This window comes from Passer montanus, unplaced genomic scaffold (assembly GCF_014805655.1).
Source record: "Passer montanus isolate IOZ18808 unplaced genomic scaffold, ASM1480565v1 scaffold62, whole genome shotgun sequence".
Lineage (NCBI taxonomy): Eukaryota > Metazoa > Chordata > Aves > Passeriformes > Passeridae > Passer > Passer montanus.
The window spans coordinates 1,008,231-1,023,236 of NW_024371260.1; the positions used below are offsets into that span (position 1 = coordinate 1,008,231).

Sequence of the window (15,006 nt, forward strand, 5' to 3'; positions counted from 1 at the left end):
GCGGCGGGGGCGGGCGGGCACGGCCCGGAATGAGCCGAGAGCCGGCGGCGGCGGCCCCGGGGGGCTGAGGAGCGATTAGGAGGTGACTGACACCTCGGCCGGGTTATTGATCGCCGCGGAGCGGGGACCGCGCGGGTTGTCGCTGCTCGTTTGCGGTGCGGCCGCGCTCCTGCTGCCTTCGGGAAGCCTCAGTGGCTCTGGGGTGAGTCAGGAGGAGCGGGCGGAGGAGCAGCGGGAGGTGCCCGGGGCCGTGCCCGCTGCGGGGGCTGCGGGAGCGCCTCCGGCTCGACGGGGATGCGGCGGCGCCGAGCCCGGCGGGGCTGCGGGGGCTGTGCCGGGACCCCCGGGGCTGTGCCGGGCTCCCTTCCCCGGGACCCCCGGGACCTGTGCCGGGACCCCCGGGGCTGTGCCGGGCTCCCTTCCCCAGGACCCCCGGGGGCCGTGCCGGGACCCCCAGGGTCCGTGCCGGGCTCCGTTCCTCAGGACCCCCGGGACCCCCGGGGTCCGTGCTGGGCTCCGGGACCCCCGGGGGACAAAGTCGGCTGCAGGGGCAGGCAAGGGGAGGGCTGTTTATATGAAAGCAGACGCGTGCCTCCTCCTCCCCCCTTCCCCTAAATTCCTTTTAGAAACGTGCTGATTGTTTTTTTTTTTTTCTTCTTGTGCTTTTTCTTGTCTTCTGCATCCAGGGAAAAGTTTGAAGACTCTTATGTCCAAAGGAATCTTACAGGTACATCCTCCAATCTGTGATTGCCCTGGGTGTCGAATTTCGTCTCCAGTGGTAAGATTATTGTTAAACTATGTGCTTTAGTTAAGACATCTTCCCTCTCCTCTGCCTCCTTCCCTTAAAAAAAATAATAAATGCCTTTGCTTCTATGCTGGTGGAGCCGTGATGTGTGGGGTCGTGGAGGCTGCAGAGCCCTGCCTGCACCGTGAGGGTTCCAGCAGTGTGGAGGGGAGCTGGAAGCAGAGCAGATGGGAAGAGCAGAGTTTGAGCTGAAGGAGCAGCACTCGCTGGGATTTTCTGGTTTTCAGAGTGTTTGAGCTGAAGGAAGCAGCACTCGCTGGGATTTTTTGGTTTTCAGAGCGATTGAGCTGAAGGAGCAGCACTCGCTGGGATTTTTTGGTTTTCAGGGGGAGCTGTGTGTGCACAGAGGCAAGTGATGGAGGAGCCTCTTTGGTGCTCCCAGCCCTTGGTTTCTGTGCGTTGTGCACAGGTGTGAAAACGGCTAAATAAAGCAGAAGGGAAATGTGGTTGTGCCCACGTGTTAGAGTCAGAGCAGGCACAGTGTACAGACCGGGTTAGTGAACTGCATGAGGAGCAGCTCGAGTGCTGACAGCTTGAGCATCGCTCCTGGCTCAGTTGTGGCTTTTGTAGATCTTTCCTTCCTGACTTTGGGGTTCCTGGTGTATTCTTGCCTTTATCCCGAGACTTCCAAAATCTCTCATCAGCGTTTTCGTGGAAAAGATGTTGATGCTATAAATAAAAGGTGACTGAAATCGTAGTAAAGTAAGGCCTTAAAACAGTTCATTGTGTAAAAATAACCATGAAGTACAATAACATGTAACTGGGAAGGCAGAGCTGTTGGTTTGGAGAACTGAGGCAGCTCTTGGTCTGAAAGAACAATAATGACTTAAAACATTGCCAGTAGCACTGTGGAAATAGACACGGGTGGAAATTTGCGTGGTTTTATCCACTGGAAATCTCCCATTTTTGATTCTGTTGCTTGTTTGGGCTGGAGTGGCCAGTCTGTGTTCAGGTGCAGTGTCTGTGATGGGGAAGGACAGAGCTGGGGTTCCAGTCCTTCCTGCCTGGTGTCTCTGTGTGTTACAAACCTGGGAAGGGGCTCGGAACAACAACCAGCAGTTCCAGAAATGGATGGGGAGAGGTGTCCACCCCACAGCACTGCCTGGCGTTTCACCCAGGGCTGCTCAGACCTGGCTCTCCCCAGCTCCTGCACTCGGGATGTGTGATGTGTGAGCAGCTTTCCCCACCCGGAGTTTGGTCTGTGCTGTCACTGGGGGGGCTCAGAGCCAGGAATGTGCCGTGCCAGGGGTGTGCTGCTGTGGTGGGGATGCTGAGCAGGGCCTGCCCAGGTGATGCCGTGTGCTGGACGTTCTCTGGGCTAGCCAAAAGCTCGTGATGCACTTGGCTGGCAGCAGCATTTCCAGGAGTTGTGCAGGGCTAGGTGCATTTCCAGATGGGCAAGCAGCTCTGCATGAAACCAGTGTGTGGCACAGCCTTTGAGAACTGGGTTTGGAAAGTACAGATAGAGGGGGAAAAGAGGTTGGTGCAGCTTTGGGCAACGAGAAATAAGTATTTCTGGAGTTGTCTCCTACTGCTTCCCAGCTGGAAAGGGGTTTTGGATGTCAGAATTTGCACAGCCAGGGCAGAGCCCGGTGAGGAGCTCTGTCAGAGCTGTTTCTCTGTGCTCCCTGCACTTTCTGTGCCGTACTTAGCTCCTGTCCCCGACCAAAGCACAGTTCCACGTTTTGAACCTGAAGTCTTTGGTCGTGCTTTGGTGGCTCCATCCCCTGCACATCCAGAGCAGTCACACAAGGAGGAGGAGGATCAGGAACTGGGCATGGTTTATATTTCCCCATTTAGCGATTGCCCACTGGAGCACCGCTGAGATCCGAGGGCTGATTCTCCTCAAAGCAGAAATTATTTCTATTTTACAGTGCAGATGCCACTTGCAATGCCTGCTCCGGTGGGGATGGGGAGCTGATGCTGTCTGCAGCTGCTTCCACTGCTCTGAAATCAGTCCTGGGACAGCAGCAGAACTCGAGCAGTGCCTGTGGTGGGGGGCGAGGCAGCTGCCTCGGGGCTCTGCACCTCGGGGTCTGCACCTCGGGGTGTGCACTTCTGGGGTCTGCACCTCCGGGGTCTGCACCTCGGGGTTCTGCACCTGTGGGGTCTGCACCTCGGGGCTCTGCACCTCGGGGTTCTGCACCTGTGGGGTCTGCACCTCTGGGCTCTGCACCTCTGGGCTCTGCACCTCCGGGGTCTGCACCTCTGGGCTCTGCACCTGTGGGGTCTGCACCTCGGGGTTCTGCACCTCTGCCCTCTGCTCCGGGGGCAGCGCAGGCAGCGCTGCGGGGCTGTCCCCGCGGGAGCGGTGCCACCCCGCCTGTCCCCCGTGTGTGTCCCTAGCGTGTCCCCTGCGTGTGTGTCCCTGCCAGCCCCATCAGCCCGGCGGCAGCGCCGGCGGCTCCGAGCCCCTGCCCGGGTCCCACCCGCTCGGGGGGAGAGAGGAGGGGTCGGTCTGGAGAGGAAACCGCAGCGAGCCGCAGCCCCCGGGCTGGCAGCGCCCCCGGCCCGGGCTGCGAGCCCCGGCCCCCCCGGTTCCCCGCCGGCGCCACCGCCCCCCGGGCCGCCCCCGCGCCGCCGGCCGGCTGGCCAGCCGTGCATCCATCCATCCATCCGTGCATCCCTCCCTCCACCCTTGCATGCAGCCATGCATCCTTCCATCCTTCCTTCATCCATCCCTCCTTGATCCATCCTTGATCCATCCATCCCTCCTTTATCCATCCTTGCTTGCATCCATCCATCCCTCCCTCCTTGCATCCACCCTCCCTCCATCCATGCCTCCTTCATCCATCCCTCCATCCATCCTTGATCCATCCATCCCTCCTTGAATCCATCCATCTTGCGGCCAAAACAAGCTTTTTAGGATCACGCACACCTCCCTCCATCCCTGTGTCTGTCCATCCCTCCCTGCCCTGCAGGCAGGGCCGAGTGCCCTTCCCAGGGCCGGGGTGCAGGCACAGCCATGGGAAGCAGGGTCTGCCCTGGCCTTTGTGCCCTCTCAGAGGTTTTTTCTCTGGACAGGAGAATGGCTCAGGTCCCCTCAGTTTTGGGCAGGCACAGGCTGCCAGACCTTCCCGGAGCGAGCTGCCAGATGTGAGCAGGGCTCTCCCCCGCATTTGGACTTGGCAGTTTTGGGTGGGCACAGCTCGTGCTGTGTGGGGCCCTGGCAGGATTCCAGTCTGTTCTGGAGAGACCCATTCCCTCCGGGGCTCCCTCTGCTCCAAACCCCAGCCTGCATCCTCCTCTGCTTCCAGCCAGGGCTGGAGGGGGCGGTGGGCTCCAGCCAGAGGGCAGAACAGCTCTGAAATCCTTATTGAGCCACCAAAAAGCCTCAGATGTGTGGAGCCCAGCGTCACACGTCCAGGATAACAGTGCAAGGACATTCCAAACACTGGATTGTTTTCCTTGTCAGGCTCAGTGTGAGCCTTGCTGTGTGCTCCATTCTCAGAGTGCTCCTCTGAAAGGGAGCAAGGGCTGGGGGCTGCCTGCTCCTCATCCTCTCTTCCCGTGGTTTCTTGGGCAGGGTTTCTGTTTGAAAGTGACCCTTATGGGGGTTCAGGTAGAGAAGATCCATTTCCCCAGAGCTGTTGTGACGTGGCCACATCCAAAAAACCAAAACAAAAAGAGCAATGAATGAATTTTGGGCTTTGCCCCATGTCCATCCCGTGCACAGGCACAGGGTGTTGGGCACTGACAGTGGGATTCATTTGCTGGGGCCGTGCTTTGCTCTTGGTTTGATTTATATGTGATTCCTTTCATTTGCTGCTTTTTGCTTTTCGTCATCGTGGTTGTTGTTTTCCTTTGCTGCCCTGAGGTTCAGGCGCCAGTCCAAGGCTTTGGCAGGGATGGAGAGGGGAACTATCATCTGCTGCTCACTTCAAAAATGCCACTAATGAGCAAAGTCTGTTCCTCAGCCCTGAGGCCTCTGAGCCTTCTCCTGGGCCCCGTTTTGGCTCTGTGTGACCCCAGAGAGTGGCTTTGTGTCACTCCTGGTGCTCCTTTCTGTCCTTCCCTGGCGCTCCCCTCCCGGCTGCTCCACAGATTCCTTGGAGAGCAGGAGCAGAGCAGCACCAGGGCAAGGAGGGGACATCCTGGGGCTGCTGAGCGTGCTGGGACCCAAACTGAGAGGATTCCACCAAAAGGGGAATCTCCCACAGCAGGCACGAGGCTTCCAGGAGAGCTTTCCTGTGGCGAGAGGACTTTGCCTGCTGGAGAAGTGCCTTGGCTGCCTGCAGGAGCAGGATTAATTCTGAAATTTCGCTGAATAGATCAGATTTAGGTTCCTCTCTGAGCTGCTGTGGGTTAGGGATGGGGGCTGGAGAATGTTGGGGTTTGTGTGCAGGGGACTGTGTTCATAACTCTGCCTTTGTGTCCCTGGGGGCTGCCTCATGAATGTGGAAAAAGCCCCTCTGTAAAGCAGCCTTATAAAGCTCCAAATCCCCCCAAGGACTTTGGCACAGTCTGTTGATTTTTATTTGTGGTTTCATGCTGATTTGGCTTGTTGCTTTTAATCCAGCACATTTCAGTTCAGGTTAGTGTTTGTTGGAGGTTTTGGAGATGGATGGGCTTTTTTGTTTTTTTGTTTGTTTGCAGGGTTTTTTTTGGTCTGTTTTGTTTTGATAAAGGCCTTGGCCCAGGTGGATTTTGACCTGTGTTGCACTGCAGACTTGCAAGTTCAAGGTGAATTCTGAACAGAAGTTGATTGAAACTCTGTCAGATTTCAGCTTTATGGGGGAGCTGGAGATGAGGTGACTCCTGCTCTGAAATGGGTGAGGGGCTCCCAGAGCCCACCCAGGGTGCAGAGTTGGGGTCCAGCCCTCAGGGCTCCTGCTCTGGGGCCAGTGGGATCCTCTGTGCTGCTGCTGCCACAGAAAGGTCCCTAAAATCCACTGCTGTGGGGTCAGGGGGCGCTTCCAGGAGGGGATTTTTGGGGCAGACAGCTGGAAATGGGAATGCAGCTGGGCACTGCTCTGTGTGGTGGAGTGGCTGCTGATGCTCCCGGCTCTGGGCAGGGCAGGCAGCAGCAGGAAAAGGAGCAGTTATTGTTCTGCACACAGGCAGAGCCAGCCCAGATCAATGGCACTGGGGGTGCCAGCACGGTGCTGGAGGATTCAATTTTGTGGATTATTAAATACCCTCTGGAAAGGAAAATATTAATTGGATTGCAGGCTTGTGAGGGAGCAGCAGAGACGTGGAGGCAGCTGTGGCTTGGGAAAAGAATTTTATCTTGCAGGGGGCTTTGAGGAGCTCCAGGGGGGCGAGGTTTGCCCTGGTGCAGGAGCTGGGGGGGGATTTGTGCCCTGGCAGGAGCAGTGAGGAGAGCACGGGGTGGCAGGTCTGGTGTGGAGGACGGGCAGAGCCCGGTGTGAGCTCAGTGCTGGTGGAAACCAGCCCGGGGAAGAGAGGGAAGGAAAATCCCTGCTGAGCTCGGCGTGGGAGGCTGCGGGGTGGAGGAGAACATCTTCTCCTTGGGATGCTCCCAGGGGATTCCTTTCCCCACGGGGTGGATTCCCTGAAGTGTCCTGCAGGAAAAGGCAATTTCTGAGCCCCCAGCCTGACCCAGGAACATGGGGCAGCCCCAGCCAGCACTGCAATCCTGGCGCTGGAATCCTGCTGCTCTGGGGGGAAGGAAGTGAAGCCTGGGAGGAAAGACAGACAAATAAATGTGGAGGAGCAGGGCAGCAGCATCATCTCGTTAGCGCCGTGTCAAGGGCAGCGGAAAGGTGACACGGGAGAAGTAATTTTGCTGTCAAAATTATTTAGAGATGTCATTAAACTGCTTAGGGCTGTCTCTGGTGCTTCAGGGCACAGACACCTGGTTTTAATTTGCTCTGCTCTTGTGTCCAGCCTCGCTGGCCTGGCTCAAAGGGAGCCGAGCTCGTTTGGAGCCTGCTGGCAAAAGGCAGAGGGTGGCCAAGAGCAGGGTGAGCCCCCTCAAAAGCCTCCTTCATTTAAAGTTATCGATCAGCCCCGGGTCTGCAGGGATGATGAACTTTTCAGGGAGCTCGTTCTGGGTCAGTTATGGGACAGGCAGAGCAGTTCCTGCAGGAGAGCTGCTGGAGGTGCCCAGGCCAGGCTGGACAGGGCTCGGAGCAGGGTGCTGGAAAGTGTCCCTGCCAGGGCTGGAATTTGGGGCTCCTTCCAAGCCAAACCAGCCTGGCCCTGCACTTTGGAAAAGAAATCCACTCTGTTCTTATTTCATTATTGCTTGGCCAAAATACTACGCTTTAAAAATCACTTTGTTTGTTCTCTATATTTTCCTTTTTTAGCTCGTTTTACCTGGTTTGCTTTTGTGGGGTTTGTTTGTTTTTTTGTTTGTTTTTCCTTTCCCCCTCACCCTTGTTCATTGTCGTGTCCTGTTCCTCCTCTGTTTCCTTTATCTGGAAAACATTTTGCTCCTCAGGATTCTCACTTGGCACCTCCCCTCCCTTCTCCCTCTCCTGAAATGCTCCCACTTCACCTCCCCGGCTGCAGAATTCCCAATTCTCCCCGTTTCAGGGCTGCTTTTCCTGGCAGGTGTCACTGAGAGCTCCTGACAAAGCTGAGCTTTGCAGTGAGGGCAGGGACAGCCTCTCTGGAGGGCTCCTGGCTGCTCTGGAAATGAAGCAGAGCAGCTCTGTGCTCTCAGCCTGCTGGGCACTGCCTGCCCACCCTGCCAGGGCTGGCATTTCTTTCCTTCCTGTGGTTTTTGGCTCTTGTTTTACCCAAAGCAGCCAGGGCAGGGAGGAATGGCACATTCCCCTGGTCAGAAATGCAGCCTGCTGCGGGGTTTGCCTGGAGCAGGGTGGGGAGGGATGAACGGAGGGAATTCCCAGGAGCTGGGAGGTTCCTGCTCCTTTATTCTGCCTCCAGCCCACGGGGAAATGGTAATTTAAAAAAATTTTACACGTGGATACAAAGGCACAGGGTGTGGGAGGGCCAAGCCCAAATCTGCCGTTTTTGGAGGTTAGCTGCACAGAAATCCTGCTGCACATCAAATCCCTCACTTTCAGGTGCCAGGGGAGCAGGGACACCTGGGTGACAGCCAAGGCCCCTGCCAGGGCTGCAGAGAAAGGGGAGCAGGGAGCTGGGGAGCTGCTGCTGGGGAGGGGGCACGGGGCAGAGAATGCAGAGGATGCTGAAAATGCTGAAAATACTGAAAATATGAAGAAAATACTGAAAATGTGCAGAAAATACTGAAAATGCTGAAAATACTGAAAAAATGAAAATACTGAAAATTCAGAATCTACAGAAAATGCTGAAAATGCTGAAAATATGCAGAAAATACGGAAAATGCAGAAAATACAGGAAATGCAGAAAATACTGAAAATTGCAGAAAATACTGAAAATTCAGGAAATGCTGAAAATATGCAGAAAATACTGAAAATACTGAAAATGTGCAAAACATACAGAAAATGCTGAAAATACGCAGAAAATGCAGAGAATGCAGAAAATATACAGAAAATGCAGGAAATATGCAGAAAATACTGAAAATACTGAAAATGTGCAAAAAATACTGAAAACACTGATAATGCTGAAAATATGCAGAAAATACTGAAAATATGCAGAAAATACTGAAAATTCAGGAAATGCTGAAAATCTGCAGAAAATACTGAAAATACTGAAAATGTGCAAAAAACACAGAAAATACAGAAAATGCTGAAAATACGCAGAAAATGCAGAGAATGCAGAAAATATACAGAAAATGCAGGAAATATGCAGAAAATACTGAAAATATGCAGAAAATGCAGAACATACAGAACATGGAGAAAATGCAAAAAAAGGAGAAAATTCAGAAAATACAGGGGAAAAAAAAAGGAAAAAAGGAAAATACAGAAACTACAGAACCTGGACGATTGCTGGTGACAGAAAAGTTGTGTTTGCGTGGAGCAGGTGCCCGGTTCAGTGCTGGCACTGACTTCAGCAGCAGCTCTGGGATTATTTTCAGGGACTCCAGGACCTGTGGACGAGCTCCTGCCTGGGGCTGTTCCCCGGAGGAGCAGAGTTCCCTGCCTGGGGTTTGTGTTCCCACACCTCTGGGCTCCTGCCCAGCTCTGCCCTGGCTCTCAGGCTCCCCGGTGTGCCCAGCCCTGCTTCGTGCCCTGATGGATGCGCTGGGTGCCAGGGCTGTGGGAGCTGCTGCTCACGGGTTGCCAGGGCAACCAGAGATGGCCCCTGAAGACAGGAAAGGGCAAACATTCCTTTCTGCTCCAGTCGGGAGCATCAGTGATTGAATGAGATTAGATGGAATTAGATAATCCTGGAATTCTCAGTGATTTGACGCCAGGCCTTTATTAAATAAGTAAAAGTACCAGCCCTGCTAATAAAAATGAATTCTTTCAGATCAATAACTTTCCCCCCTGCTCGTCACAGCTGTACTTCTTGAGATCTCTGTTTCTGTGGCACGGGGTGAACCACACAAACCTGCCTTCTTTAATTTTATTGTTTTCCCCCTCTCCCAGAGGGGACAAATAATATCCATTCTCTTTTATTTCCCCCTTGTGATTCACCCACTTAACCCTAAAGTGCCCTTGCAGGGGAAGGCACTGCAGGGTTCTTCAGGGGTGATTCAAGGCACTGGAATTTCAGCTCTGGGGTTACTTAAACACTGAACACCATTACTTTTAGCTATTGTAATGTTACAGAGTTAAAGAAAAATGCATGCAAATGTGGCACGAATGGCTGGGCAGGTTTTTGTGAGCTCAGAGTGATCCATGCCTGGCTGCAGAGGGACTGAGAGCAGCGAGTTCACCTCCAGTGGATGGGGGTTCAGTCTCAGAGCCCTTTGATCTCAGCCAGCTCCTGGCCTCAATTCCATCCTCACCCTGGCAGGGCTGGCACCAGGACCCTCTGTGCCCCACAGGGCACCCAGCAGGGCATGGAAACCTGGGCATGGAAACCTGGGCATGGAAACCTGGCTGCTCTGGCTCCTCCCTGGCTGTGCTGGCCCCTCCAGAGCCCAGGGCTGATTTACTCTGATGGATTTTTTGTGGTGCAGCTGCAGAAACCCCTGCTGAGGGTGTTAGAGGCACAGGGGACAGTTCAGAGCCTCACAGCAGAGCCTGGCTGCTCCTCTGCAGAATGATTTTCATTCCAAATTAAAATCCAATTCATTTTCTAATTCCTGCCTTAGCAGTGCGATTTCTTAGAACATCTTTGGCTTGAAATTCGTGAGCTGCTCACGCAGCTCTGGATCTGGGCTCGTTTGTAGCAGCAGTGTGGATCTGGGGTTTTTGGGGTTTTTTTTTTGAAGTCTCACCTTGCTGTGATGGATTTCTCAGGCGTAAGTTCAGTTAAGAGTAATTCCATGAGGCTGGGGAGCATTTCTGTCCCCTGGCGTGTGCAGAGGGCAGAAATCTTCCTTGCTTTGGGGGGATTTAGTCCTGCCTTTGATGTGTCTGCTGTTGTCTCTAAATCACTGTAGGACCTGCAGAACGTGTGTTTAAAGGATATTTGAAATGATGTGCTCCAAGCTGCTGTGCTTTTCCTTTCACTGAAAAACTTCCATCCTGAGGCTCATTCTGTGGTGTGGAGGGACCCCTCCAAGCCCTGCTCTGCTTTTCATGGCAAGCTCTGGGAACAGGACTGAAAACTCACTTTTTCACCCATATATAAGGAAATACTGACATGGAGCAAGTGGGAGAGATGGAAGGACAGGGGAGGCTGAGAATTGGGTGTGCAGAGCAAATTGATCTGCACTGGGGACAGCTCCACCCTCACCTGCAGGAGAACATGAGGACAACGAGGACAAGCTGCTCATTTTTAGGGTCCTGGAATGGTTTGGATTGGAAGGAACTTTAAAACCCTTAAATGTCAGGGGCACCTTCCCCTGCCCAGGCTGGCTGGGGATTCAGGCAGGCAGAATTGTCCCCTGCAGGGCTCTGATTCCACATCCAGGCAGTTGTGTGGTGTCAGAGCAAATACCTCACAGAAATCCAGGCACATTGTGTTGGCACTATTGTCTCAGCAAAAAAAGATATATTGGTTTAACATATTTTCCATTAACAAGCTTTAATTTGCATAAATTATATCGCCCTCTGTTAATTTATTATTACTTGTTCGGTTTCCTCTATTTCATTATTTCTCCTGGGGGTTATAAAATTACTTGGATTATTCTGCTTAAGCTTTTTAAAATACAGTCACAGTGCTGTGTTTTCCCATTTACCTTGTATTTCCTCATTGTTCTGAGGCTCATTAAAAATCTGAGTGAAGTGTCTCAAGAACTTCCCTGGATAAGAATTCTGCAAGTCTTGGAGAGCAGTACCCAGGTTTGCTGATTCAAACCCGTATTATTCTGGAAGTTTCTGTTTGGGCACCCCCAGATTCGGTGCTGGAATGAGCAGGATTTCTCTCCCAGAGCAGGAACAGAACCGTGCCAGGTTTGTGTGGGCCCAGAATTGTCCTGCAGAGCTCTCCCTCTCTGGGAGCTGCTGTGCTGTGACTGCAGGTGAGGCAGGGACAGGAAATCCAGGGGAGGCAGGGGGGGAAATCCGGGGGAGGAAATCCAGGTGAGGAAATGGGGAGGAAATCCAGGGGAGGCAATGGAGGAAATCCAGGTGAGGCAGGGACAGAAAATCCAGGTGAGGCAGGGGGGGAAAATCCAGGGGGAAAATCCAGGTGAGGCAGGGGAGGAAATCCAGGTGAGGAAGTGGGGAGGAAATGCAGCAGGACAGAAAATCCAGGTGAGACGGGGGGGGGAAATCCAGGGAAGGAAATGCAGGTGTTGGCTCTGAGGAGGAGACAGCAGCTGAGAGGCAGCAGCTGAGGAGCTCCCAGTGCACATTCCTGGTTCCAGGGAGCATTCCCAGGGTGGGAAGGGCACCAGGGGTGCCAGCACAGGGGTCTGCCTGGCACAGGGGTCTGCCTGGCACGGGGATCTGCCTGGCATGCCTGGCACAGGGGTCTGCCTGGCACAGGGATCTGCCTGGCACGGGGATCTGCCTGGCTCTCAGCTCTGGGACCCTCTGAGGGGCAGCTGCAGCTCCCCTGTCCCTGTCCCTGTGCCCTCCTGGGCTGGCTCAGTGACACCAGGGATCAGCCAGCCCTGAGTGCCCTTCCCAGGGGCTGAATTTCCTTCCCCCTAAATCCCTCCTTGGCTGGAAGGAGCTGCAGTTTTTATTCCTTTGTGTTTTTACAGCGCTGCTCTTGTCTCCTGTTTACCTCCCTGGCTTCAGATGTGATTGCAGAGGGGATTTTTCTGGGGTTCCAGCTGGCACCCCGTGTCCAAACAAAGGCAGCTGTGTGCCTGGCTCTGCCAGGCTTTGCTCTGGCTGTGTTTGGGAAGGGCTCACCTGCCCCAGCACAGGCAGATCAGACCCAGCCGGGGCTCTGCAAGCTCTGCAGGGATTTGTGCACCTGATCCCTGCTTATTTTAATGGGGCATTTTCTTCTCAGGAGCCCGAGCTGGTGTCTCCGGAACTGAGGGCTGTAAGAGTTTGACCTTAATTTGATTTAACCCTTATTCTGGCCGTTTCTCCACTGGAATTTGGGTTTGAGTTGGGTTTTGCCTGTGCAGAGATCACCCCGTGGAGTTCAGGGCGTGTTGTGCTGTGCTCTGACATTTGTGTTTTGCTTTTGCTTTGAGCTGGAGTGAGGGAAATCCAGAGAGAGATTCCTGGAGCAGGATCTGTCCATGGCAGAAATTCCTGGAGCAGGATCTGTCCATGGCAGGAATTCCTGGAGCAGGATCTGTCCATGGCAGGAACTTCTGGAGCAGGATCTGTCCATGGCAGGAATTCCTGGGGCAGGATCTGTCCATGGCAGGAACCCCTGGAGCAGGATCTGTCCATGGCAGGAACCCCTGGAGCAGGATCTGTCCATGGCAGGAACTTCTGGAGCAGAATTTGTCCATGACAAGAATTGCTGGAGCAGGATCTGTCCATGGCAGGAATCTCTGGAGCAGGATCTGTCCATGGCAAGAATTCCTGGAGCAGGATTTGTCCATGGCAGGAGCTCCCGGAGCAGGATCTGTCCATGGCAGGAGATCCTGGAGCAGGATCTGTCCATGAGAGGACCCCCTGGAGCAGGATCTGTCCATGAGAGGACCCCCTGGAGCAGGATCTGTCCATGAGAGGACCCCCTGGAGCAGGATCTGTCCATGAGAGGACCCCCTGGAGCAGGATCTGTCCATGAGAGGACCCCCTGGAGCAGGATCTGTCCATGAGAGGACCCCCTGGAGCAGGATCTGTCCATGAGAGGACCCCCTGGAGCAGGATCTGTCCATGAGAGGACCCCCTGGAGCAGGATCTGTCCATGGCAGGAACCCCTGGAGCAGGATCTGTCCATGACAAAAATTCCTGGAGCAGGATTTGTCCATGGCAGGAGCTCCCGGAGCAGGATCTGTCCATGGCAGGAACTCCTGGAGCAGGATCTGTCCATGGCAGGAACTCCTGGAGCAGGATCTGTCCATGGCAGGAACTCCTGGAGCAGGATCTGTCCATGGCAGGAACTCCTGGAGCAGGATCTGTCCATGGCAGGAACTCCTGGAGCAGGATCTGTCCATGGCAGGAACTCCTGGAGCAGGATCTGTCCATGGCAGGAACTCCTGGAGCAGGATCTGTCCATGGCAGGAACTCCTGGAGCAGGATTTCTCCAAGGCAGGAGCTCCTGGAGCAGGATTTATCCATGGCAGGAACTCCTGGAGCAGGATTTCTCCAAGGCAGGAGCTCCTGGAGCAGGATTCCTCCTGGCCCCTCTGAGCAGGTGTCACCTTGGCCTGTGTGTGCAGGGGAGAGCCAGAGCTGTGAGCTGCAGGTGGTGGCTCCTGCAGGAGGGAGATGGCAGCTGCAGAGTGGCCAGCAGCAAAGCCCAATTCTGCAGCAATTTTGATGTCAAAGATCCAGGCAATCTCCAAGGCTCACAAATAGCTGTGGGCACAGTGTGTGGATGTGGGTTTGTGTCCAGCACAGGAGGGCTGGGGGCTCTGGGTTCCTGATTCCTGCAGGGATCTGCTGTGCTGTCCCTCTGCCAGGCTCTGTCCCTCTGCATGTATCCACGTGTGCAGATTGGACCCAGCTTTTACACTCTGACAGCCCAAGTTCACCTTCACGTTCAAATAAAACATGGAAAATAAACCCCAAAACCTCCAAGGCTTCCCTTGCAGGCGCTGCTGTTGGGTGTCCCCTGCTCGTGGGCAGAGGTGATTCTGACTTTGTGGAGGATGGTCCTGCCCCCTGCAATTCCCATCCCACATTTCCCACTGTCAAAACCTGCATCCCCCTGGGCAGCTCCTCAGGGCCCAGAGGGGAGAGGCCATTTCCAGGTGAAATGTTCCCCCTTCAAAGCTCCCCCTCTGTTTTACTCCAGTTTTTTTGAGCTTCCCCTCTGTTTCACTCCAATTAACCTCGGTTCTGGTCTCACCCCCATGTGAGATTTGGGGTTTTTCACCTTCTCAGAGAACTCTTCCCTCTGGCATTGCTTCTTTTTCTTTCTTCCCTTCCAGCTTGTTGTTTTTCACTCTTTTGATGAATTATTTACCTCTCTAGTATTACCTTTTTTTTTAATATTCTCTTTGTGTTTACCTTCAAAACACACAACTCCCAACCCTCCCTGCATCCTCCCCTGCTCGTTGGGAAGCCTCTGTGTTTACTGGTCATTCACTTCCCAGTGTTATTTATAAATACAAATGTTGTAAAATCCTGTGGTGTCACCTGCTGGGGCTCCCAGCGTGCTCAGCCAGCTGGGTGAGTGTTCCTGCTGATTTTTGGGGTGCATAGGTTTATAATTTGCAGCTGGGTGAGTGTTCCTGCTGATTTTTGGGGTGCATAGGTTTATAATTTGCAGCTGGGTGAGTGTTCCTGCTGATTTTTGGGGTGCAGGGTTTATCCTTGGCAGCTGGGTGAGTGTTCCTGGTGTTCCTGGGACTCCAGGGCTTTATCCTTCGGCTTTCTTGGTGCTCACAGTGTCAGGGATCTGTGGTTTTGGAGCTGAGAGTGACCCCAGGGCTGGCAGAGGGGTGACAGTCCTGCAGCTCCTGCCACAGATCTCACCAGGGCACCTTGGCCCAGCTGCTGTCCTGGGAACTTCCCTGGAAACCTCCCTGGTAACTTCCCTGGAAACTTCCCTGGAAACCCTCCTCTTCCTCTGGAATAACAGATCCAGGTGGAAAAAGGGCCTTGCAGGGTGTCCCTAAGGGCTGGGATGAGCAGGGGGGTGTCTCTCTGTCCCCAGGGGATGTCTCTCTGTCCCCAAGGGCTGGGATGTGTCTCTCTGTCCCCAAG

At 54.1% G+C, this 15,006-nt stretch overlaps 1 protein-coding gene across 4 annotated transcripts in view; it reads left to right on the forward strand.

The window, feature by feature from the left end:
- Window positions 1–15,006, forward strand: part of SAMD11 (sterile alpha motif domain containing 11) — a 75,547-nt gene that overhangs the window by 2,098 nt on the left and 58,443 nt on the right. For 2 of the 4 annotated variants that reach the window (XM_039727669.1, XM_039727670.1), the window contains exon 3: window positions 687–778. In XM_039727669.1, the coding sequence (XP_039583603.1) occupies window positions 687–778 (92 nt within the window). Of the gene's footprint in view, window positions 1–6; window positions 203–686; window positions 779–15,006 lie in introns of those variants that run through there. The other 2 variants (XM_039727672.1, XM_039727671.1) reach the window with 2 other exon arrangements.